This window comes from Pieris napi, chromosome 8, assembly GCF_905475465.1.
Source record: "Pieris napi chromosome 8, ilPieNapi1.2, whole genome shotgun sequence".
Taxonomy (NCBI): Eukaryota; Metazoa; Arthropoda; class Insecta; order Lepidoptera; family Pieridae; genus Pieris; species Pieris napi.
Genome location: NC_062241.1, coordinates 6,697,623 through 6,725,243, shown reverse-complemented (window position 1 = coordinate 6,725,243; position 27,621 = coordinate 6,697,623). Strand labels below are relative to the sequence as shown.

The window sequence follows — 27,621 nt, the reverse complement described above, 5'->3', positions numbered from 1 at the left end:
AATAAATTTAAAACGGTGCTGCAAGCTAAAGTTTTAAGCAACCGTTTTCTTGTTAGATTATCCTGAAGGTAATATTCACAGTTGAGATGGAACTCCCGTAATGACAAGATCTTGAATTCTAGAGTGAAGAAATTGAAGTAGGCAAGAAAATGACAAAAACATCTTCCATTACCACTAAAACATTACGTCGCGTGATATAATTATTCAAGTACTCAGTTTGAAAATTGAAATTGTACGTTGTCGTTGGGTATTATTATCATTAAGTTTGCAATCTTACCCTTATACATTTATCACTCCATCAATCCAGTGCCCACCTGCCGGAGATTTAAAAAATTACCATACGCATGGCGCGATAACGACAAAACATCTGACAGTTGATACATGACTAAATGAAGACCTTTCTAAAATCACAGAGAAAGCAATTGTTATCAAGAGCGAAGTAACAACGAATTGTTATTTTTTAATTAATACTATATTTATATGTGTAGAATATATGTTTCACAAGATATTGCAGAATCGCGTTGCTATTGACTATTGAGGTGAGTAACAAGTACCTAGACTTAGAGAATTTCATAAAATTTTGCATCCTTAACCAAATTATATCTTACTATTCGTACCGTATTCAAAGTTATAGGTATAATAATTATTTAATAAATTAAACTTAACGTTTACTAGAAATATTATTTTGACAATTATTCTATTTGAAATTTTAATTTACACTAGTATTTAAAAAAACAAAACACGTATGCTAAGTAAGAAGCCGCAAAGCGATCCGGGTTTAAGTTTTTACTATGAGCACGTGGCCGATGGCAGAGATCAGCAAAAGACGGCTGTTTTCCGTGTATTTTCTGGTTGAGAGCTCTTCGAGGGGGGCGCAGCGTGCGGGCAGGGCGGGGAAACAAACGGCAGATGCGCCGCGCAGCGCCATCTAGCGTCGCCGCGCTGCCGCCAGGTGTGCGCTGCCCGCACCGAGCCGCCACCCGCCCTTCAGTCCGCTGTCACGCACCGTCGCGATCACACGTTATTACGGCTGCTCAACGTCGGCCACACGCGCGTATTTTGAACGTAGTGCACGATACACCGTGACCGGTTGTACCGTGGATGAGCGCGACCAGTGACACCTTTAGTGCTTTGTGACTTAGTGAAACTCAGTGCAGACATGTGCCAGTAATGGATTACTCTGCCGTCGTTTACTGACGGGCCCAGGATCCCGTATATGCCCAGGCGCCGGTAGAGGACGCGCCAATATGCGCGCCCCCACGGTGCTCCTAGCCCTGCTAGGGTTTCTGCCCCAGGTACTGGACATTGATATCGCAAACCGCGAAATCCCTGTTTGTTTACAATTCGCGTAATCGAGACTAGTGCGAAGCGAATGTTAGGCTGTTTGTTAGGAATTAGAAGTGGAGGCCGCGCGACACTCACTTTCCCACGATTGTAGCGTCCGAGGCACCTAGATCGTCCTGGATAGAGGGTGTAGGTTAGCTGAGTCGTGACCGGGCCTAAGCGAGCCGGACCAAGTGGTTGTGTGTGTTCAATACGTTTACCGAGCAAACATGGGTGCATAGTTAAGAAAGTTCAGGTTTTAATACGGCCAGCGCGGGGTCACGAGCTTCTTCGTTTAAAATTAGATGCATACCAAGACTTATGTCTTGAAAAAGGACTAATCGTTCGACGCGAATAACTCGCTATCGAACTTCGAGTAGGTACATAACGTGTATTTTAGGGTTAGTAGGTATCTAGAGGTTAATGTTATATGATTATAGCCGTCCTCGAAAAAACTTCTTGTAATTTCGATAGAAACTAGGTTAACTGAAAAAAATAGGTGAGAGAATTATTCAGTGTATTTTGTTTTGAGGTCATTGTCCTAAAACGGTCAAGGTTGGCACAGAGGGATGTTCTCAGCTGAAAATATTTTCACATTTTATAATAATCGGCCATTTCTAATACTAATTCGAATAACACGTATATTTATAAGCGCATAGCGTTTCGTTAGCTAATCGTCCAATTAAAATTATGTTATGAAATTACTAACGTAATAAGTGAATATATGCCTCGTTTGGTTAATAAAACTTAAGTCCAAATAGATTGAACTAATCGACAGTGTGTTTATTTGTGTAACGTAAGCAACTCAAGTTAAACTTTAAAAAACATCGACATAAACATTACCCAATTATTTTAACGTACTAAATGCCAACGGCAAAAAAATCGATAAACTCCCCTATTTTATACTCGTTTATAATAATGGCCTAGCTGGTAACAACCCCTACTTGCGTCTGCGCATAAGTTGCCTATTAATCGTAAAATGCGAATTTGTACCGTTATTACTTACACAAGCATATATTCACAATGTGTGTATCTCCGGTCATTTCAGTTTTTTTATTAAGCTCCATTAATGTTAGTAATAATTTAAAGCCAAATACCTTTAGAGGCAATAAAGTAATTAATTAAAAAAACTTTGTGACAATCTCTAGCGTATTACTTTAGCTGTCATTTTTACTTATTTAATATGCTTATATACAATAACGTGCCTATATATATGTAACAAAAGTATACGAGATAAAACTATAGCGTTAAAATTATGAATGAAATATGGAGTCGGGATAAAAAGGGTGTTTGCAACTGGTTTCTTTACTGGCTCTGCGGATGTCGCAATAATTGTTGAAACTCGATCAGGATGCTCGCGGGCAGCGATTAAAATAAAATCGATTCTTTTGAATCGTGCAATAATCGCGTGATCGATACAATCGGAAGCCGCATCGGAAACGTCTGCCCAAAACCGCAACCGAATAGCAATTTCCATTTTATAATATTCACCTCGGGTCAAATAAAAAAAGCCGTAATTGCCAGCTCAAAATATGTTTAGTATTTATGGGTTTGCAACATTACTGTATTAATCTATATCTAGGACATACTTGTCGTGAACGAGTGATATAATCGATTTATTTTGATACTTGTTTGTACCACATTGCAGGCAGGTGCAGTGGCTACTCACTGCTACTCTTAATAACATCTGCTTTTTTTATACGACGAATTCAAATTACGACGCGGTCGATTAAAGTTCATTTTGGGGGTCTTAATCGTTAAGTTAATTGGCACCTTTATATTCGATACTTTGAATATCCAAAACTTAAAATTTCACGCCTTCAAAAACAATACAAAAACTTAAAAGCTCAATCCTCTAAATAATTTTTGTGGCTTATAAAAAAGTCATGTGTTATTACAGCTCGGAACTCCATAGGAAATTACCTTTTTATTGCTAGTTATTTCATAAATAGCGCGTTCACATGTTTTGCCAAATCAAACTGTCCAATGTGAGTTTCGAAATTTCCCTAAAATTGTTCACAAGCGGACAATAACAATTAATCATATATGTCATGTAAGCAATAAGCATTTAAGTATGTGAATCGTAACCCTGTTATAATTTGGCCTATTGTCCAACGCTTTTTGTTCTATGAGAACCGACTCAATTACAATACGAAATACGTATAATCGTCGGTTTTTAACATCTTAACTATGTGAAAGCTGTATTTCGTCTCATTGTCCGATGAGCACGTAATACACTCATTAAAATTTAAGTTAAACGCTTATCAGGATTTACGAAAAATTAAGTACTTTATGGACGCAATCGCAATTAAAAATTATCTATTCAATAAGATCTGGATTTCAGAGCACTTGATAACTTCTAAACAAACAGCTTAGTTGTCTTGGTATATTTAGGTAGCTTAAAAGCTTGTTATAAATGACTTGCTTTCAAGCTAATGTCAAATTAAATTGAACCATATTCTATCACTGTTCTTTAACAATTACTGACAAATGACACAAGTCACGCTCTATTGTAAGCTTTCTTTCATCTTTAAATAATTTAATTCAGTTTTTTGTACCTCTGGACGTATAATTGATTCCGACGTGTAAAAAACTAAGATGGCCGCCAGGAATCAGGACCATTGATCAGATTACATGTCGCCAAACTGGATGGTATTATGTATTATTTATAAAGAAACATAGCTGAGACTTTACTGCGAAACGGGGATTGAAGTAATTAGCTAATTAGGTTATCTGTGCAATTTGACATTATGGTAGCTAAAACACGTAAAGATTTTTATGAAACATTTTTATACGTAATTAAATCATGTACGAGTACAATAATTATTGGTTACGAATTATGGAGTTATTAAATAACGCCTAAGGTCTCATTGTTTAGAACTGCGTGAATTATTTAGGCCCAAAATGGGTAAATGTGTCAAATGGCAACACATTACGCAACGCTTCAGGCAGTGTACAGATGAGTTTGTGTGGGTTGCAAGTTGAGGTCAAAATATGCCAACTATCACTTAACAGTGACAATACTTGTTTCTTCATTACTAAGTACACTAGTATGCTTGACACTGTTTAAAGCGCTAATTAATATGGCTTTGTTTGTTTAACGAGTTTCATTCAAAAACCTACACATAGATGCACAATAGTCAGAAATGTCGTGTCGCGTGGTGTAAAATGCAAGCAATTTTCAGTCTAATTGGCATTGCCATAACGAACTATATAAATATAGCAATATATCCTAACACTTTTAAAACCATTATAAAGCAATTTTAATAGTATTCTCACACCATTTCAATAATCGGTACCGCACTCAGAACACCAACGCACAAGAATTGCTTGTGCAACTTAACCGCAAAATACCTTATGCTTTCCATATACGTGCAATCTAGAAGTCTATTACGCTCATTTCTCCGTTAATTTCCAATGTTAGATTGTAATTTTCTACACTCTGCAGCTGGCAAGACGAACAAAGAAATGACTTTTGTCGTATGTCGATTTTAAGAACGTTTTGTTAAGATTGTCCCTTTGTGCAATCATTGTTATGGGTGAAACCTTTGTTAGGGTTTACTCAAAGACGTTAAGAATTATTGCATAGAATATTGCGGTAAATTAACAACTAAAGATATCTATTTTGAATAACGAACAGCTGGTTTTAATAATATTGCCAGGCATAAAATACCATACCTAATAAAACATTCAGGATTATCTATGCATAGAGTTTTATTTTTAATTCTTTATTCAAATTGTGACCGCCTTTTTTAGTCAAAGACAAAATCAGCCAGACAAATGCATATTTTGCATCGGCCACAACGTTGCGCTAATAAAAGACTTTTGGTGTTTATTTTAACACATTTCGCGTAACGACTGAGATGAAAAACATTCCCCTGTGTTTCATTATTTGAGTTATTTTTAGACTTCAACCTGCCGAGTGGTGTTTACACTGTACTTATTCGAGTTATTACGAAGATACGTTTTATTAACACAAATAATCTTAATGTAATAAAGTTATTATGGTTTGATTAAAGTTTTGTTTTTTCTAAAACTTTGATGATGTTAGCTACACACTCTGTTACTATTTAAATACATATCCTGGTAAATAACTATAAATATAGAAGTGAATAAATTTGTTTATATAACAAAAACAATAAATAATTTTGACACGTAATTTTGTGTGAAATATTTACTTAATTAAAACAATTTAAATTAATGTAAAGTGTTTTATCAAAGGTTCTATTACCCAAATCAATTTGTGTTGATGGCCTGCGCCGGCGCAATTAATGTTACGTGTCCAAAAAAAACAATATTGATCACGACTTACATGCATTAACTTAAAATTTATTCAAGGCAATGATACAATCGTAGGAATTTTTGTAAATCGTCTTTAACCTATGAACTTAGATTAATGCGGGTCTTAAATATGGTAATATCATTTGATAATATGTAAACTAATCCTGTTAATATGTAGTTGAATTTGTACTCTATTATAAAGACAATGGCTGAACAACTTTGATCCATAACATTAATTTTTTTAGAACTTTGTCTAATTAGTAACAAAAGTGTTTAATGTGTGTGCTTAATACTTAAAAAATGTGGATTACTCACTAATTCTAAAATAAACAAAAACGTTTTCTCTTTTTAATATTATAGTAGATTTACTAAATACACGTTAGAACACATCAATCAAAGGTTCATCGCGTTAAATCGCTTGAGGATATGAAATAAAGCTTATTCGGTAGTAAGTAGTTTTTAATTGTCAATTTGTGGTGCGCCGCGGGCAGACGCCTGCGCATACTTTTAAATGTGTAATATTACATTTATGCTACAAAAGTCGTAAATTGAAGTTTTAAACCAATTACTTAAAATCGGTAGACCACAGCTACTATCTAATAAACAAGTTAAAGAATGGGATGTTTAGAGTAGCAGTTTTTATGTAATTTTTTTTCTGCTCCTACCTGGCGTTTACCACGTGGATGTGAAAGTTTCTCTCCTCTACTTTATCCATATGAAAGAGAGGGATGGAACATTAACAAACCCCTATGGCAGGATGTTGAAGAATCTGGTGTATTTTTTCACCCTTTGTTTAATCTGTATTTCTTTCATAGATAAGGTTCACTGAATGGAACATAGTATACAACTTATCACAGACTAGACCTAGAGAATCGTATCAAAATTTATGAGCTCAATTCAGTAATTAAGTTTTCATATCGTGGGAAAGTCGATTGTTTTCTTTAGTAGCTTATAATCATTAAATTTTAACTGTTCCATAATTAAAATTGTATAAAAACTTTATTTATGCTTTGATTGTCGTCATAAACTATAGAACGAAAGTACAGGAAGCTTTTTTACAAGGGACTTCCCCTGTAATGATTCGCAAAGACAGCCGTAATACTGGCCACTTCCTTCCGATGCCTTATAATTACCGGGATTTATATTACCTTAAACGTCTATATTTTCTTCAATATTTGGTAAAATCCAATATGATGTGTTAAATTAATATATAGTTTATATTATAACAATGTTCTTTATTCAAAAGAGCAGTTCAATACATTCTATATTTAAAATGTTTTCTGTACCTAATTCTTAATGAAATACAAAAAAACACTAGATAAGTTACAGTGCAAATGCAAGGTGGTGATGTTATTCCCTATTCGTAATATGTTGCTCATACTAGTTAATCCCACATGCATAGACAACTGCGCATTCTTTCAAAGGGGTTGCTACCCTTGGCCAGTGCTATTATTATAACACAAAAAAACTATCTGTCGTCAATCGATTATACACAAAAAATCTCGCTTAAAACTACGCTGGAGGTATTTACTTGTTTCGTCTATCATCGAAGTTAATTATAATAAACTAGCGATGGGTCGCACGCCTATAACTCAAATAATATGAAAACCTTTCGATTCACATCCCAATTATTATGATAGAAACGTAAAACATCAAAATTTTTGACATTTTAGTTAAGTAAAAAAAAACAAATTTTATCTGTAATTTAGTTTCTTTTATTGTCTTTGGTACAAAAGTTTTCGAAATTTGAATCATGTTAGGGTTGTTACCCCTGGCATTAGGCTCTCGACCCCATTTAGTCCAGTAAAACCGTTAATGTCTCAACGGGATCGATCATATGGACAGTTGTGCAAATAATTTGTTTTTAGAATTTAACTTTGACGTTGACAGATCTATGTTTGCCATTTGTGTTGTCTATGCAATACCAGAAAAATAAACTTATAATATTGCTAGTCAAACATTTATGGCTTTTAGTCTTCAATCGTTTTAGCTAAGTATAACAAATATTGCCTACACTACATAAACATTTTGTCTGTACTAACGTAATTTTTTTCTTTATTTCAGGTGCTGTCATCTGGTTCTTTCGAGCTTAGGATAAAAAGTTTCACGAACTCATTGGGTAGATTAAGTAGTGGCCAGTGCTGTGATGGTTCCTCAAATAGTGATGCGCCTTGTTTGGCGCCGTGCAGGACTAAATTTCGTGTGTGCCTCAAGATATATCAAGCTAATATCGATACGACATCACCGTGTACTTTCGGTGACATCACTACACCTGTTTTGGGTGGGAACTCTTTGGATGTTCCCAACCTTAACGTACAAGGGTTCAGCAATCCCATCGTGTTCCCTTTTGACTTCACGTGGCCGGTAAGATTTTATTATATTAATAGCTTATAAAACTGATGCATTATGAATACAGATTAAACATGTTAATCTGGGTTAAAGCTTTACCACAGAAAATATCATGGCCGTATTGTAAAATCAATACATCATTAGAGAAGCATTAAGTAGCTTTGTATTCATAAATCAAATCCGTTCGATGTTCAAATTCCAATTCTGTAATTCTAGTAACATGACTAAAATTAAAAAAGAGATTCCATATTCAAATTTGACAGATGCAATGATAAGAATAATACTCTATGGTTTATCGGGTGTCCGTGTGGGCTTAGTTAATGAATCGTATTGGTGATGTATGTTATTAAGTATTATTTAGCCTTCACTGCATGTTCTCATCGATTAAGGCTTCAATCGTGATTCAATATTGTAATTACCTGTTCCGAGATCACGCTTAAATTCAAGGATTAATTGTATTACAGTTATTTCAAATTGTCTATACTTAACATGGTCGTGTCACTTCGTGTGTTGTTTGCTTTTTTATTTAGCGGCTTCAAATGTTCCGTCTCGTAATGTTTGAGCAAACATCAAGCTCTGACCATCTGGAGAACGTGACATTTGGTCAGGTAAAGACTAAAGCTATAAGTTTGGGATGCCATAGAGTAGGATCATTTTTTTGGCGGTAGTGCGTCCGGTATCCATATGAATTGGCGCTAAATTGAAACTTCCTCTTTAATTTCACATTCTATTGTTGACATGCGATCAATTGAGCGAAAGCGACGCAGAGTAATCCCTGTCTATCGAATTTCGGTGACAGGTTAAGCTGAAACCCAAAGACCCATGTGGTATTTGATAGGAATATGAAATTTAAACATCCCATATGTTATCACATATGCGTGTATCAGAATTTGACGTCGACAATGGCATCTGTCAGCCTAGCGTTATCCCTAGATTAAACAGCCCAAACATCTATCTATATCTTTGTAAAATCCACAGTTATTTTTCATAAAAATATATTATTTAAAATTAGAATCAAATTCAATTTTCGTTGATGAAAGCTGCATTAATGACTTTTAAATTTCGAATTATCGAGAGGCGTGTCATGGCCGGCCAGACATCACAATATTTTGAAACACGATGCCATGACGTCGTCATGGTAACGGTGCCGCTCAGGTTACCCGGGAAGAAGTTAGCCACCGTTAGCGTTTATATCTCCGTATATTACCTTACAAAGATTTGACCCTACGATAATAGGTCAAATTATTAATTTGACTGACAGTAGGATTATGAGAAGGAATATAGACTATTCATCATGCATTAAGGCCCACTCATTTGTATGCAGCATCGTTAGGCGGGGTTCTTTAAAAAGTTCGTTTTACACGACTTTATATTGTTTAACCGGCCCGTTAGCTCCGGATATGACGAGACCGGATTATGTCGCACTTACACGTTAAACATGTTCGAAATTTGAATTTATATTTACGTATGAGATAAAATTGTTAATTATCTACTGAGAAAAACGTATATTTTATATATGTTCTATTTTTAAGCTTTTAAATTTAAATAATTATATATATAAAAAGACTTCGTATTTCATATAATGGTTGCATATGAATCCATTCATATGCGGGGACCGTTACATTTACTGCGAAAAAATGTTCAATTGCATGCATATTTTTATGGCAACACCTGCGTCCGTGCTATGTGCGAGAGAGATAGGTATATCGCGAAAATGTCAGAGTTTACTTCCGCGCATGCGCGTACAAGAGGCTCATTTACACAAACCTACCTGACCGTGAACTATACTTTTTATGAAAGATCCGTATTGCGTTAGATCACAGTCTTATCTTTATAAATTGTCTAAATCATTCAACGCAAAAACATTAAAACAATAACTTTTTTTTTTAATTTTGAACTGAGGATTAAATTGTTCACTAGAGTAGCTAAACAAAACATTATTATAACTGTATCTGGGATTATTTTGGCGAGTCACTTTCCCACAAAGCTAAAGTTCGACCCACATTGCCTACAATAACATTACCATGTATTTAATTTTTCCGTTCACTCATTCTGTATTTGAAACACAGCCTTACGGTCGTCTTTAGTTATATTTTTTATTTATTGTAAACTTTTTAACCGATTTCTAGGGAAATATAAATTAGCATTGTTTTCCTCAATTTCATTTCTAATTATTCACTGGCAACATTATCACCGGAAGGAACGGTGACAACATGGCGGTTTTATCAGTTTGAAGCGTGAGACATTTTCTTAATTAAGGTTAATTATATCATAGAAGTTAGCTTTTTATTCATTTGTGTATTTATTACTGAAATTTACATAATTTTAATACGAAGTTGTTTACTTAACTTATTCCCTGTGTAAACTAAAATAGTGCTATCTGCAATTTAAAAAAACACTTAATTTAATTGCGAACAAACCAGCCATTTTAAAATAAATATATAAATTTGTCTAGTTATTCTATAATCTATGAATTATTTTAACGTAACAATTAACAAATAAAAACGGTGACCTTTATGGTTACATTACCATAGATAATAGATTAGTATGAAGCTTATGTATGAAGAAACACGTTTAATGCATATGGACTAAGCAACAGCGTAACTAATTCTAGAGATTGTTAGTTATTTTGCATGTTTCGTCAATAGTTTCACGCTCTGAATGTTTGAAAAAATTTCAATGAAAGTGTGGTGTCTCGGGTTTGATATGTCGACATTCATTTCTTAATTTATCATGCAAATTATTTTTGTCTCAACAATATGAACTGAACAATCTTCAGTGTATTTCGACAAAACATTCTCCTTTTAAAGTTTTATCTTAAATCGCTTAAAACATTTTAAAATTAATTAAAGGTTTAGTACAACTCATCACGGCGAGTTTCATAGAAATTAACGTTTCATGACGTCACATAACGCTTAAAACAATACCTAGAAATAACATAATCTGTGACAATACGGTACAATGACGTTTAACCATTGTGATGCGTGTGAGTGCAACATTTCTATCCTAGCGGCATTTCTATTGGAAAGCAATTAACACTTCATGCTTAATCAATATACAAGGATGCTATTACCGATTTTCATACTTTACATACTAGCTACACACCTCTGCACTATATACTAGTACTGTATACACAATATACGCAAAGCGTTTGTATTAGGTTCACAGTAACGCGATACGGTACGAGGTATAGCCGGTGTAACTTCCGTCTATGAAGTTTTTATCCCAAGAGCTCTTAATAATTTCCTTTATCTCAATCCGCTCGCGTCGCTCTCTTAAAATACTTACCCCTACATCCGCTTCTTTTAATAATCTTCCGAAGCTATGGAATGCGATCGCTCCCTCTTCGACGTCTTTTATCTCTTTCCAGCGAAGCAATTAAACTTGGACAAAAAGATTGCGAAATTCCACATAAGAGTAGCCCAAGTCGCAACTCAATTTCATAAGTAACAAATTTAATTAATCGGAGCATGTATAATTGCTCGTTGCATTGTTCGGAGCCGAACAGGTTTCCGACCCATCAATTAGTGAATTTGACGTACGCCTAAATAAACTTGCGAACAAAAGCGGTCCACTCGAGGTGTCTGCTAAAATAATAAATCTCGTTGCAGATTAGGACACGTAAATAATGATTAATCATCGGAGCTAAAGAAAATAACCTCATCAAGACAGTGAATAGACAAAAAGTTTTACCGCTCTTGTTATTACGCGGCGTCTGACGTTAAGACTCCTTTTTCAAATGAACGCTCGTTTACTGCCACTTTCTGACATTAACTACGTCTCTAACATTTATGGCTGCCAATAAAATTGTTCAAAAAGCCCGATTTATAATCTAACCTAGACTAGACATTTTTTGTAGAAACACCGTGTTGAAATGTTAAACAAAACTCGGGTCGGGTTTGCTACGAGTGACCTGATTTGTAAGAATGATACTTGGACTGGTATAGCGTTATTGATTAACAGTGTTCCAAATTTAAAATAGTTTTTCTTGTCTACATTCCGATTTTATTGGTTTCGAGCGGGCGTCTGGATGCTTTCTCACGTACAATAAGGGCGCGGATAGCCCTCAAATCTGCAATGATAAAATTCCATACGTTCCAGTCTTTATTCATCACACGCGCGCAGTTTCTAGGAATTCTGTGTAGCAATGTGAGTGGCTCACATGCCCAGCGTATCCGCGACCGCGCAAAGTGTAGCCATTATTTAGTATGGGAGGTGGTGTGGCACTTTACGTCATACTGTTCACGGATTTATGTTTGTGTCAAAGGCCATTTGGAATGATCATCACAAATTAATCTTTTGATATACTTTTATAACATCGTTAAACATCCTTTAAACTCATTCTGAGAAAACGTAAACACGTCTGCGGTAAATTAACTCCATTCAAACAATCGGTTTATTTATCTTGTCTATGAATACATATTCTAGTTCCATTTACAAATTGGCTTAGTTACTCATCGGTTTTATTTAAATGGCAATGGATTGCAAAATGTCTTAGAAAAAATAAGTTACCAATCAAAAGAATCATGTCCAAACTTGTATTGAACGTCATTGAAATCCGGCTGAAGATGAGGTTCGGTTTCAACACAACCTGTCTTATCTTTACATCAGGCTGACATCTCCCGAAATTTGTTAACTATGCTTTGTTTTATTCTTTTTAATTCAAATCACTTCGTTGTTTATGGCCAACATTTTCATTTTTCGAATTCCTTTAGTTACCGTCCGTCTGCGAAATGCCGGTGAGGCCATGTGAAAATAAATTTATTTCTTTTTCAGTTTGCCCCTAAAGCTCCAAATTCCTTGGATTTCGTCTTTTTCGTGATAATTGTAATTGAGGACGATATATTGTCATACCGGTATACCGTTAGTTATATTACGTATTTAATGCCTAGTCTCACAAAATTGTCACACATTTTGTTTGAATTACGGCTGGCTTTCCAAGTTTTTAATGTTATACTTTATAGTGAGCTGTGGTAATTAATTCTTTCGTAATGAGCCGTTTAATATTTCTTTTTGGTTATTATAATGTTTACTTTGTCGTTTGTGGTTGTGAGCTTTATAGCTGCGATAATGGTTGTTTCGTTATTGGCGTGTGAAATTTTTAACGGACTAATTTAATTACTGAGTTTAATGCAACAATAACGCTCATCTTATTATTTTCTCGGGCGAAGCATGAAACGTGATTCTCCAATTTGGCTAATTGATTCTATATTAATATAGCAATTTTCCATTAGGATATCTTAAATTTATTCGTGTAAAAATAAAAGATATGGAACGCTTTTGAACACTTTATTTAAAATAAATCATTAAGTACCAAATACCGAAGCTTGCAGAGCGGCTTATCATCCGTTGATTTAAATGTTTCTTTTTAAAATTTACGATTCCATTAGTCAATTCCATTTTCGTACCGATGGACAAAGAGGATTTTATGCTAACGATTTGAATTTAGAACAGCAACGGCTTATCTCACGGCAAGACCTCATTGAAAACACTCTTTTGTCTATACCTACATAGCTATACAAGTATAATCCGACCATTTTAATCTCATCGGATCTAAAGAGCAGTGCTCTATGTGAGAGGTGTTTTCAAATGATTCGTGTACACGTATATGAAATAGACTCGGTTGACGGTACTGCGGCGCATTACCACGAAACTGCTTAGCATTCCAACAGAATGTACGGTCGCCAATAAAATGCCGACCTGGTTTTTATATGATAATATTTGTACATTAAATCTCACGTTCACACGGTACATTAACTATATATAATACAAATTATCCCCAATGTTTAAGGATCTAATAAGATTAAGCTATGAATCACCGGGTCAATGATCTATACAATCGTTGATGCCAAAATAGAATGAGATAAACTTAATTAAAAGCATTAATAATTTGGATTATACGCTTTAATACTTCACGCTACGTTCTGTGGCAGACATTGAGATTTGCATATCTTTTAATTTGACGTATTCGAAAACACTCGGCCACATATCAACCGAGCGAAACGAGCTAAAAACTAGTTTCGTTGCATAATCGCCTTTATTCCTGTCTACAAAGCGTTCAATCCGTGATGCGTGTCGGGATGGAGCTAAGTAAAAAAACCTGTCTCGAACAAGACGATGTTACCACACTAGTGAAGTGTGAAATATGAAATCACGACTCCACTTGGCTGGTTGTTTGTTCCAAATAACTATATTCTCGTGTCGAAACTGGAAAACGAATGCCCTTTATATTCAACATTCGCACCATAGATACTAAACACTTATCGTAAAACTTTATGGAACAATTAGTTAAATACGAAACATCTGTGGCAATTTCTAATTTTACAAACAATACCTACTAACAATGGTTCGGACACGTGCACCAAAGATGTGCCCGAACGGCAAATCCTCACCTGATTATCTTTTGTAATTGAAAGACAAATGACAATTTGTTAGGATAAGAACGAAGCCCGTTCCCCGTTCCCACGTAACCTTCGTTTCTTTAATTACAAAAAGCCGTAATGGGAGCACCCTCATAAAACGATTATCAAATAATACAACGGCCTTCAGTTATCATCTAGTAATATAATTTAACGCGAAGGGATAGTAACAGCGTCGTTACGGTACGATCTCACGATATTTTGTTCTGCCTTTTCTTTTGAACTGTTTAATTAGGAACTCGAAGCATGAGCATAGAAAGTTCTATGATAATCTGTGAAAGTTTCACTTTATGTTTATAATTCAAGTGTTCGAATTTCAAATCAGTAATTTATAAATCGTCCTAGCAATGCAATGCTACCTGGTAAAAGGTACACTCGTTGACTTTTTATGATTAGCGTCGAGTCACCGCGTCGTGGGAACTTGCCCGCGACCACAGCTGACCGAAATGCCTCCTTATTCGATTAACAAATCGACACATACCATATTCGACACAAACAAATATTCGCGCACTGTTTCGCAACGTGAGAAGGGAAGCAACAAAATTCGTGAGACCATTAGTATTCAGCCGCATCATAACACGTCCGTTCGTATTAAACAGCTCTTAATATTCGTCAAACCCTGATCGAAAGCTTTAATTGCGCGAATAAAAACACATAGTCGATCTTGCGATGTTGGGAAAATGATTTCTACTATTGATTTTCATCTCACAATGCGTTCACAAGACATATACGTATCAGTTCCTATGCAAATGGTTCATTGTTAGCTCTTAATGCAAATTATGTTTTCATTCATCAAGCTAATTGACAACGGGGTACATCTGTCACATCTGAATCACTCCTTAAGTTCGTGTGGTGATCTTATAAAACGGTGACCCTGTACATCCGTGGCAGCTGCAAGGCTTATGACGTGTGTATGGCATCTAATTGCATTCTGGTCCGGTGCCCATCTCGGCTCCATCTTTGTTAGGGCCGTTGATACGACGGCTGATTACATTATTGATACGACCCATTTCCAATTTTGAATATTTACTTTGCCATTATCGATGTGTAAATCGAACTCCTTTATAGTCTTAAGAATGTAGCGCGCGTCTGCGAGCAATTATAGCAAGGCTAAAGATGGATAGATTACAAAGATATTTCATGCTGATGTAATTTATAAATAATACTTAGCAAAAAGTATCGCACCGATACCTACCGAGGGGTGACTATCAATTAAGTGTATAAAGAACTGTTAAAGGTCGAACGTTGTATCGGCACGATGCGATGTTTATGGTAAAGAACGGTTTTCATGAAATGTCTTAAGCCATAACTGAGAGACATTTTCGCATGAAACCAACTCAAACTGTAGCCATAAAGAGACGATAAGGTCCAGGCGCCTACGAGCTGTTGACTCCTGTTATCAGTGATAATCGTTTTTGGACTGCCGTTTCGCCTCCTTGTGTAAACATCGACAAATGTCAATAGCTGACTATCAGATACGCACCCGTTTTTTTACCATCGCACGGAAACATTACCCGATTCCATATTGGGTTCTTTAAGTAGCAGCAGTCGTATTACGCGTCGTGTATTTTTAGCTCGAATAAAACAATTCAGCCATCTGCTCCGGCTTCACCTGTCTATCGTGATGTTAATTTACACTCATCCACCATGCAGCGCGACATAGCGACGTCATAAAGTAGAGGAAATATTTGAAATGCTCAAGCGGCGCGCCCGTTTTTAAAGGTCTTCGGATGGCTGTATCTGTGCATCTTTAGGCGACGTTTGAAACATTGAAATAGCATTACGTTAGCCCGCATCGCTTCTTTGTTTTTAGTTTTATCTATAAGTGTATTTATTCCGATGTTGTAACCGTCTTTTGTGTTTCAGGGCACCTTCTCGCTCATAGTCGAAGCGTGGCACGACACAAACGAGACTTCAAGATCTGATGGTGAGTTGCGTTATTTTATACGAATGCAGTTATGAGTAATGAAAATTTTTGGTAAAATTCAAAACACGTCCGTCACGACTCGCTCACATTCTGGTTTCACTGTAATTCTGGGTGTTTATCGTGCGTTTAACGGACAGTATGTATATTTGAATGCTTATATTATCATATCGTGGAAGACAAAAATTTTCCCATGGCATGGACGATTGGTGTTCTGAGCACGCGGCGCTGCGCGTGAGTCGCTTCGCAATGCACGCCGTATTCTAATAAACTCAGCCTTCTGTAGGACGAAAATTTAGTAGAAATGTTCTAATATATTCTGATGGCCGTTGACCGATAGACGAAAATACTAACGTATCATTCTCATCAACTTATGCACGGACCTGACATAATAATGAATTTCGAATTTACGATTATCGTAAACTGGAGAATAACACACAACATATGCGCGCATACAATTTGATAACAATCATTTAGAGCAACCGAATAGATATAATCGATATTAAAGTTTGATGTTTCGTTTGACGATATCGCGCTCGGTATAATCGGCCAATATAGAATCGACAGGTTCACCGCGTACATGCGACATGGCGTGACCGAAAAACGGATCTCAATCGTAACCGCACTCCTTACAGTAAATACATCATCACAATAATTCGGTGCACGTATACCAAACATAAACGCAAATAAATAATAACCCTTCAAAAAACGAACGTTCGCTTTCAAGCATTCGATTTTCGAAAACAAAACCGGTGCACGTCGGGCCCTCCCCTTTCTTAATTAGATTTTCATCCTGTTGCACTCTGACCGAGATAATTACTACTCCTGACCGACTAACAAAAACAGTGATTTACTTAAAACAGATTTAGAGATATGGGAAGGTGTGTTCTATAGCCGGTTTACCGAAAATCATTAGCGTCCAATGCTTAAGAGGACGGGTATTTTTAATACGGCGCGGGAGCGATGGGCGGCGTCCACGCACTACCGAGAAATGTTACCAACAGAAATCTAATCAACCATAATAACAGGTTACGTAGACGCCGTTTGTGTTCGGTTAATACTTAATTAAATCATAATCATTTTTTGTCTAGCAAACAGCTGCATTCCGATTTCCTTCGCGTTATTCGATTACGATTTACTGCATTATCTCATTCGAGACGCAGAGTGTCTATAACAACGCATACAGAATGCAATATATCATAGATAAACACGTATTGAAATCTGCGCTGAGAATAAAGAGAATTCTTGTTCTGAACAAACAGTGCGCGACAATGGGTGAGCTTGCAATTCTTACTCGCTCCTTCACCGAAATCTTTTGTTGCCCGCGGCCGCACCTGGACGCCAAGCCCCATATTGTTTACCCGACACTAAAAAACTTAGCTCCGAGGAAGTGAATTTTAGTTTACACTTCATCTTTCGTCGTATGAAAAAATTACGGAAGGCACGCAGGCTCAATTTATGATAACAGGCGTTTTAAGGAAGTTAGGTGTCGACAGATGCAGCGCATGTGGGATAGGTGAGGAACAACCGTTTTGTTTTAGTCTGCTTATTGCACTGTCTCGATTTACACCTCCATATATGTGATACAAGAATGGGACCGTGTGAAAGACACCACTGATAACAGATAGGCAATTACCTTGTACCGGGCAGAGGCGCCGCGGGGCAGCTACCGTTTGTATTATGAATGCAGACATCACAACCACTTTGCAGTCGGGACAGATCGTAATAACAGTTTGTTTTGGATTATATTTATTAATTGCTAGTTTATGTTGGCAACTTCCACGACTCGGTATTAAATAAAACTTTGCTCCTTTTAATAAAATATTAAAAGGAGGTATAAAAATAATATTAAATCTCCGCGCGGAACATAAGCATGTTCTCTAATAACAATAGCAAATTAAAATAGTTGTTGGCGAACTCCTTAACACGAACAACGTCAAGAGTCGAGTGCCTGTTGTTTATCGAGTCCAAGACGTGGCACTCAAATTGAAATACACGTTAGAAGTGGACAGTTTTATAAACAAAAGGAGTGCATCGTGTGTGCTCAGTCCATTCATGAGATGTTTCCCACAGCGCTCGAGGCCGGGCCGGTTAGGCGAGTGACCAAAGCGAGAAATCGAGACATCGACTACATATTACATCGAACGGTCCACGATTTCATTTTCATTTGTTCGCGATTAATTATCTCCGCGACGATTATAATGATCGAGAGCGCATCCGGTCGCCATTCGATCATCGCCGGAAGCTCGCGTGTTCCCTGCTTCCCCTAAAAATCGTATTCAATATTAAAATTCGAATCCGCTTCTGATGCGCTCAAATTATGAGTTGTTTCGCTTTCTTATATCTCGTTTTATTTGAATGACCTCTGGGTCTGTAATTATGCGCTATTGGAGGTGCGCTGCACGTAGACGGCTCCTTTTTTGAATGCCTTATTTATTTGTAAATTGGAACTACATTAATAGGCGATAGGGTAGACCTTCATTTAATATTGTTACGGGTGTGATTTAAAATGATGAGTGTAATTTGTGGCGTGCAGGTTTCTTTAGGGTTTCGTCTGTACAGAAATATAGTCATCTACAAATTGTTCATCGAGTCGAATTTATTATAAGGTTGTCACAAAATACAATTTCAGACATTTGCCACAAATGGCTTCAACGATGATAAAGTCCTCATTCTTCTTGCTTATAAGCGGATCGAGCTAAAAAGCTTGGCAATGTAGGGCTATAAAATCTCATATATCACGGAAAACACAGCCCTAGTAGAGGCGAGCCGGCAAGTGCACGGTTGCTATAATTCCTTGCACAGTCGAGCTAAATTGCTCGCGCTCCGTTCCCACACATCATTTTTCTAATTCTCTCAACCCTAAATTTTGTAGTTTCTGAGAAGTATCATATCTCATAATTTATTTTATACAAGAATTAAATTTAGCTTCGCGAGTGCATCTTCGAACAGGCTAAAACTGACTTAAAACAAGATTAACGCTGTCTATTGGAATCGATTGCATTGGAATTTATTGATATTTATTGTATTTTCGCTGGCGCGAGTGGTAGGTTCGTTTTATCTTACAGATTTATTGCTGAGATAGCATCGGTGTAAGCTTGAATTGTGCGCTATGCGGAATCCCGAACTGCAATCGAGTTCTTCTACATTGCGTAAGGAATATACATATTCCTCTCATAAACCATATTGCGTAGATTCTGTTCCGAACGCACGAATACAATAGATACTTTGACCGGTTATAATTTCGATTATATGTCAACAAAAGAATCCGATGCGAGATAACCCTCATCTCATTATGGTTCCCTTATCGCTGACACCTATAATACCAAAGAACAATCCCACCGAATGCCATACGCCACAAAATTAGACCGGATCGATCGTTTTATATACCTTTTAATTTTGTTTCGCGTCTGGTTTAATTTTATCTCCTGACGGGATTACCAGCTTAGGAATGTCGAGGCAAAAAGAATAAAAAATAAGTCAGGAACTGGCCTGAGCTGAGATTTCCCATCGCACATGATGAATGGATAGTGGCGCTTTTTAAATCAGAACATGCTTTTTCTCGCTTCTCATTACGTTGCGCTGGCGTCTAGTATGTAACTAGTGTTATATAGCTAATACTCTAAATCAATCATAACAAACCAAAACAGTGAATCACGCTTGGGAACAATGAAATCTCACGTTCAAATGCGGGTGTCAAGCAGCCCACGTTAACAGGTCAATTTGCTACCATAACCCATTCCCACGGTGATAAAATTTTTCCTTATCAAAGAGATTGCTCACGAATTATCCTTAAGCGCTGTTATAAGAAAATTCTCGATTGTTTTCAGATACGCTTATCGCGCGGATGACGAAACAGAGTATAGCTGATGTCGGTGGCCCCTGGAGCGAAGAAGAACAAAGGTGGGGTGCTGCTGGGGGCGCTCACTTAAGGCTGTCTTACCGGGTGACCTGTGCCGCTCATTACTACGGGCCTGGCTGTGAAGTTCTTTGTCGGCCGAGAGATGATGGCTTCGGGCATTACACCTGCTCACCGACGGGAGAGATCGTTTGCAGGCCAGGATGGACTGGAGACTATTGCTCGAAACGTAAGTACAAGTAGTTGAATGACTCACGAAGAGTCAAGAAGAAAAAAGAAGACGCTACACGTGTTCTTTAAACATGCCTTACTTGCGTGGGTGATTTGTAAACAAACTCGCGACTCTCAAAGCTATTTTTTGTGTTTGATTTATTATTCCGATAAAATTCAAAAGGAATGACTTCATTACCATACAAACCTTGTAAACTTGACTGACATAATATGTTAGTTAATAGTTACGCGTACCTACGCGACCCAATTTACAAAAATTCCCTCTTCCTCATTAAAACGGGTTGTGTGACAAATTTTTGAGGAACATCCTTTAATAAACTCAATTGAAGAGGCGACCTTTTGGATGCCAGCTTTCTAGACCGCGCCCATAGACTATAGAATGACTCATCCAGGTCAAGGGAGGTTCATTACCTCCCGTTAATACCTAGGAGTAATATAAAGCTTGGGACATTGACTAGAATATCTAAATATTCACGTTTCTTAGTGCGATGCATAACGGTATTACCTACGTCAATTAATTCTAAAAATCTAATAATTTTTATTACTTGAGAGGTCATGAAACTCTTAATTAAATAAAAAACTTTTTATTTCCTGCTTGGCGACTTTAATTTTATTACTAATTGTTTCATATTTTCACATGAAATAAAACGGTTATTAAATTTGATAACAGTTGACTCACATCTCCTCAAACTAGATTTTAACCATTAACTTTTATTGCATAATGTAAATGACCGAAAAGGTTCTAAATTTTTGGGCACAGACTGATCTTTAACTGAAATTTTTTTTTTTTTATAATTGTTATTCATAAAATGTTATTGTTTACAATACAATCGGTATGCAGTCAGGTATTGTCACATAGTTTACGTGCGTGTGAACAGCGGTGTGGTCTGTTTACTTTTGAACGCCGGATTTGTAAACAAAAGCGAGAACTAAACCTTGCATTAGCGACATTTATCGGCCGCTTTTTATTAACACATCCTCTCCGATACTTTTGTTCACAAATTATCGAGATGTATGTTAATTAGATTTTTACCGGTCCGTCGCAATTCCCTTGAATCGAAGGTTTGTAATGCAAAAAGTCTAAACGTTTCAAACGTCATTACAGTGTTCTGACGTACATGTTAAACACATCGCGTCTTGTATTGTAAAACAAAGCGGTGTGTCTCAAGATGCATTGTGGCGGGCGGATGTCGCGTCGCAATCTCGGCAGCCCCACCTGCCGCCGCGTTCCCACACTCCGGCGCCGCAAAAAAACACGCCAGAGCGAGAGGAAACACTGGGCCGAGTGTAGCGCGTCCTCTCGCTCTCACGCCCGCCCTCCATACAGCCTCCACGCGACGTGATAACCGCGAAATCACAATTTTCTGGTAAAAGTAAATAGTTGAGGTCAAGAAATGTCGACTATTTCTCATTAGACTGCCTCACATAACTTCCAGAACAAAAAAGCGTAGCCCGCCCTCAACGCAAAGTAAAAGGCCGGAGTGTATATTATAAAATAGCTCTATACACGCACACAACCGCCAACCGGGTCAAAACACCTTTAAACGAGAGCTGGTCGAAATAAACTCTACTTGACCGTGTCATGATATTGCTTCACATCTGCCGAACGGTATCTCGCCTTCTGGGAAAGCTTAACAATCCCGAAAACTGATTTGCATGTCTCGACAACATTATCTCGAGTCGATACTCCGGCCTAATGATAGGGTAAACATCGCGAGAGAAACCCTTACGGGCGCTTAATTTCGCCTAATTGTTAGCGAGAGTGCAGTTCTCACGAATATTACCTTCTGTGCAGTCGCGAATCTCACGCGCACCTAATTTCCGTTTCGAATAGAAACAGATGTCTGCACAGTTAAATATTTGCTCGATCCCAAACACGTGCAGGGACCATCCTCCGGGAAGGTCGCTTTTTGTCTTCGGGATCGCATTTCCGAAAACTTTCTTTCTCAAACCGGGCTATGTTAACATCCGTTTGCACTAGAAATCGATATGAGTTCATTGATGTATAATTAATAGCCCGAGCGAAGGACGCATAACCCTCCCCTATTCGTAATCATTCATAGAATTGATAGTTTTTACGACTCCCGTTTTACCAAGCACTAAGATAACACAAGTGGGAGGTACATGAAGTGGATAGTGCAATGAGCAATGAGCACTTGAGTCTTTGATCCGTGTTGCGCCGACGCGTGGCGCCTACCTTTAATGTATCCTATTAACTCTACTTTAATAGCCTTAATAGCCACTCAAAATTCAGAAGCAATTGTTCCAGACATCACTGTTTCCAGTGAAAGTACAAATAACGTGAAAGCGATATTATTGTATTACAATCACCGTATCACAGCCGTACTAAATGAATTCAAACTTTGCCAATTTGCCGAGCGAACTGTAAGCGGATTTGTGAGTTTTAGGGGCTTTACTAGCTCCGAGTTTAAACCTATATTACAGTCTGGGGAGCGCAGACTAATCTCTTATAATGCCCGCTACTGAAATCCTCTTGCTTCCTCGTTTAAATTGGAACGTGGATTACAGCTTTATATTTATTCAAATTGCAAACGTCTTATTTTTCTAGTTAGGGGACTAGTAACGGTCGGATGACGGTTAGCTCCCCGCACTATCTGCCCCCTTTGTATTCGCTCCGATAACTTGCCCATGCGCACCCGACCGATACGACGCCGCACTTCTATTACAAAATATTGTAATGCGTACATTAACTCGCAACCTATTGTAATATATGTCTTCTTTTGAACTGATGCCGCAATGCACTCGCAAGTTTACAGAAATTCTTAATGCGGTTGAGCAAAGTGGAAAGGCTCGCATCTTGAACGTAAATCACACAGTTAACGATGCGCACATATTACGTTTGCAATGCATCATGTTAAAAAAATATTTCCTCCTTATTCTACGATTACGATAATACCCATACAAAATATCTTTTAAACGTATTGGCAATTAAGAATGTAATTTTCGCAAACCACTTTCAAAGTTCTTGCGTTAAATCGCCGTTAAGAGGAATTTCATATTGTTTGCGTGAGATAAATGATCACTGCATCTAGCCTTTTGTGACCTCTCGAAGTTTTGTCTTTTGCACTTATTTAATAATGCCATTATACTCCTTTCATTCTATGAACTTTTATAATGCATACAAATATAATTTAACGTATACCAACCCTAAGTTAAACATTGAATCGTAAATGCTTTGTCTACATGAAGCGCTAACGAACCTGTTCCTTTTGTTACAGCGAGATGCTTGCCCGGCTGCGACGCGGAGCATGGCCACTGCCTCAAGCCTGACGAATGCATGTGAGTATCCACTTTACACCTTTGTGCTAAACGCTTAAACCATCCCTCCGACTCTTAAATCATTCATCCCACTCATTGTTCCGCGCGACACATGCTTCGCTCACTCGTTATCACATCGTATACTTTACTGACTAGTGATTGTTTTATTTCAGTTGTCATTCGGGCTGGGTGGGCGAATTCTGCGATCAGTGCGAGCGACATCCCGGATGCGTGCACGGCACCTGCTCCAAGCCCTGGGACTGCATCTGTGAGGAGGGTTGGGGCGGGCTCTTCTGCAATCAAGACCTCAACTATTGTACGAATCACCGGCCCTGCAGAAATGGAGGAACATGCCACAACACAGGACAAGGCAGCTACACTTGTGTTTGTCCACCTGAATACACAGGATCTGATTGCGAGAAGTCTTTACATTCTTGCGCGGTGAGATCCTGCCTCAACGGAGGGGCATGTGTGCCCGATGAGGGAGGAGAACTGTCTTGCGCTTGCCCGTCTGGTTACGAAGGAGCGCGCTGTGAAACGAGAAGACTGACCTGTGCCGACCAACCTTGCCGAAACGGTGGAACCTGTGAGCTACGGCCTTCTGGGTACGTTTGCCAATGTCCATCTGGATACACGGGCCTCGATTGTGGGGTAGAAGCCGATCCGTGTGCCGCCAACCCCTGTCGAAACGGTGCGACGTGTAATCGAGCTGGAGATGGGTTCCGGTGCTCGTGTAAACCCGGCTTCAGAGGAAACAGATGCGAAATAGATATAGACGACTGCACCGGAATCATCTGCGAACACGGCGGCACTTGTGTGGATTTAGTCAACGGGCAAAGATGTCAGTGTGCACCAGGTTTCTTAGGACCTAGATGTGAGACGCGGGTGGACTTTTGCCTCGCGAAACCCTGCGCCAACGGCGGCGAATGTCTCGTGCTCGATAACGATTATGAATGCCGATGTCGTCCCGGCTTTGCCGGAAAAGACTGTAGCATAGACATAGATGAGTGCGCTTCTTCCCCATGCAGAAATGGTGGTACCTGTCGTGACAGAGTAGATGGCTACCACTGCAACTGCCCGCCTGGGTGGGGCGGAAAATCTTGCACTGTGTCACTGGCGGACTTTGCAGCCAAACCGGCCGGGGGTCACTTAAGAAGAGTGGGTGACGAAACTTTAGAGGAAGAAACTCTGTCTGGGAGTCACGTGGCGTTGATAGCGGCGCTGTCGGCAGCAGTGCCGGCAGCGGCTTTAGCCGCCGCTATCGCAGTAGCGTGTATCAGGAGGCGGAGAAAACGCGCACAAAACGCGGCCGACGCAGAGGCGCGAGCCCAAAACACGGCGAACGCTGGCAACGGCGGTCGCGTTATTAGAAATACATGGGGGAAATGTGAGGGGCCAGTACCTGAGTGCCAGAATGCGCACAACGCTGCGGCGGAGGAGTGCAAGAGGAAGACACTCAACACGGAGAGCGCAGCGCGGCTCTTGGCCGCACTTGACCCGCGACTCTCGCGGCTCTCCGCCGACTCGGCGTATTGCGCTAATAGGTCAGTATCTTTACATTTTATTTATCGTTAAAGTGTAGCACATTCTTATTTAGCCATATATTGATGATGAAGATTAATTAGTAAAATAAATTAAAATATACAAAATAGTTTGTAATTCGACCTTATTTTCAAGTTCCCAAGCTGACCTATCATATTGTTACAGCGATACGTCTCTGGTGAAGCGCGCGCTGGAAGGCGGGGGGGTGTACGTCTTGGACGAGCACTGTCTGCCGCCGACGTTCGCGACGCAAGTGTAGTGCTAACTAAAGTGGACATTAACTTATTTATTGAAATCGGACGCTCGTGCGATCAAGGCTGTGCGCCGCGTGTACATATAGCGTTAAATGTAAAGTGACCCCTGTATAAACGGCTAGTTAAGTTCGGATGTATTTATTTTACGATCCTACGCCCTGTAAATAGTAATGGCGGAACGGATTGTTGCCCGTTAGCGGCGAGCGGCGCTGAGGCGCGGGACCGCGCGCGCCGCGGGCTGGTGGCAGCGACCACTGTTTGCGATCTCTGTAGGTAACGTGAACGCCGGCGGTTGGTCCGCCGCAAGGCGCCGCGTACGGACTGCACTCGCTACCCTTACCGGTGTCTGTCGATATATCTGCGATATATTCTTTTTTACTGTTCTCTATTCTCTCGCTTCATCCCTGCCACCCCTCTCGGTGATAGGGACGAGACGACCTTTCGTGTTTACGTTCGGTAAGTTTTAAGAGTAATGAGTGCAATGCGTACGATATTCACACTCCGCTGTCCCTTCTCTAGACTCGCACCAGTATAGAAACCAAACCGTGCGTTATTTTAGACAATTTTATGTAAACGCGAAACACGCGCTCTTTTTATATTGATTATGTGATTTTGACTAATTGTTGTCATTGTTCCTATGATTATGATATGTTTTAAAAATCTTGTTCAGGTTTTATTGAAAATCGACACAGATTTTTCTCACTTCAGTTGTACCTTATTTTTCGGAATATAGGTCAAAACGTTCCTTTTATTCGAGCGCTATTTTCGCGCTCTCCAAGTAAATTTTTGACACTTAGAGGGCGCGATAGTCGCGTTCGAACCTCACAACAGCGCACGTATTTAGTCCATAGGTTTAAAATAATTTGAGTACTTATAAGAATGTCGAAACCTAAGTCATTGTGTATAAAAAAGTTATTAAGTTGTAGCTATTAAGTATATCTCCATTTTGTAAGAATACTGTGACAATATAATGATGTAATTAGGCAACATACGACCCAATATTGAAAGTTGTTAACTTATTTATTTAAATAGCTATGGTACATCGCATGCGAGCCGAATCGATTATGTATCGTGTGAGCTTTTCATTTGCTTATAGAAAGTGCGTTCAGAAATGCACAGTCGATGCGGCTTCATGAGATCTCGACTATAACAGAGCGTTGCTGTTGTTTTTTATTGATTCTACACTCGCATCCCATATTCCATTAGAATGTGCGATGGGCGTCACAGAATCGGCTAAATGTGAAAATAATTTATGTTAAATCACCGTTTTATAAAACTTTCTTGTAGATATTGTTTTGTACGATAGTTGTTACCTCTTATGTTGCCTTTTGTACTCGAATGTAGATTTAATCAAGGTTAGAATCGACAAAATTGTAAAATTTATATCAAACTATGAATAGACTGATGATCAATAATAATGTTCTTGTATTTAATTTTGTAAGGTGACAAAATGTAATGATAAATTATGAGAAAATAAGCGCTGCTATATAATATACCTAGTGTACTTAAACATTGATTACAGTGAAAGACTTTCATTTTTCTTTTTTATCATTTTGTGTTAATTGATGAAATGACAGTATTTTAATTTATTTATTGGAACGGTTAACGATTATATTGATTTTCTAATTAATATCCATATATTTTTTGATTATTTACGATTGACTGACAGAAATGTCTCGTTGATTTTGGACCACATTTACTGAGTCATGAATGCATTTAAAATGTGAGTATACTGAAAGAATTTGAAAAATAATATCATTCCATTTCTCATTAGGGACTTCTAAATATATATCTTTTGTAATATTTTTTATAATTGTCTGTATTTTTCTAAGATTATTTTGCATGCAAATCTCGTGATTCACGATAATTGTAATCCTTTATTTTTCTAAGTTTAGGTGAAGTACAATAAATTATTCTATTTTCTTCAACTTTTAGTATATTCACATGTTTTTTGTTGTTTTCGAAAGAAAAATGAAAGCATGTAGAAGATGAGAAGTAACAAATAATTCCATAAATAGATCCTATCACAATAAAGTCATATTATTGTAATGCTAATTACGGTGATATTTTTTGCCAGCGAGTGTAAGTGACGAATGTGTATTATTATGTGCAGTGATGCAACGAGAAATAAAATGTTAATAAACAATTGTTTACAAAAGA

General features: G+C 38.1%; 1 protein-coding gene across 1 annotated transcript; it reads left to right on the top strand.

Annotated features, from left to right (window-relative positions):
• Positions 1-1,002: 1,002 nt before the first annotated feature.
• On the top strand, positions 1,003-27,621 carry LOC125051732 (neurogenic locus protein delta). The gene is made up of 7 exons (XM_047652261.1): positions 1,003-1,295; positions 7,669-7,968; positions 16,239-16,299; positions 20,127-20,384; positions 23,626-23,686; positions 23,839-25,209; positions 25,373-27,621. The coding sequence occupies exons 1-7, from the start codon at positions 1,248-1,250 to the stop codon at positions 25,464-25,466; spliced, it is 2,193 nt and encodes a 730-aa protein (XP_047508217.1). The 5' UTR covers positions 1,003-1,247; the 3' UTR covers positions 25,467-27,621.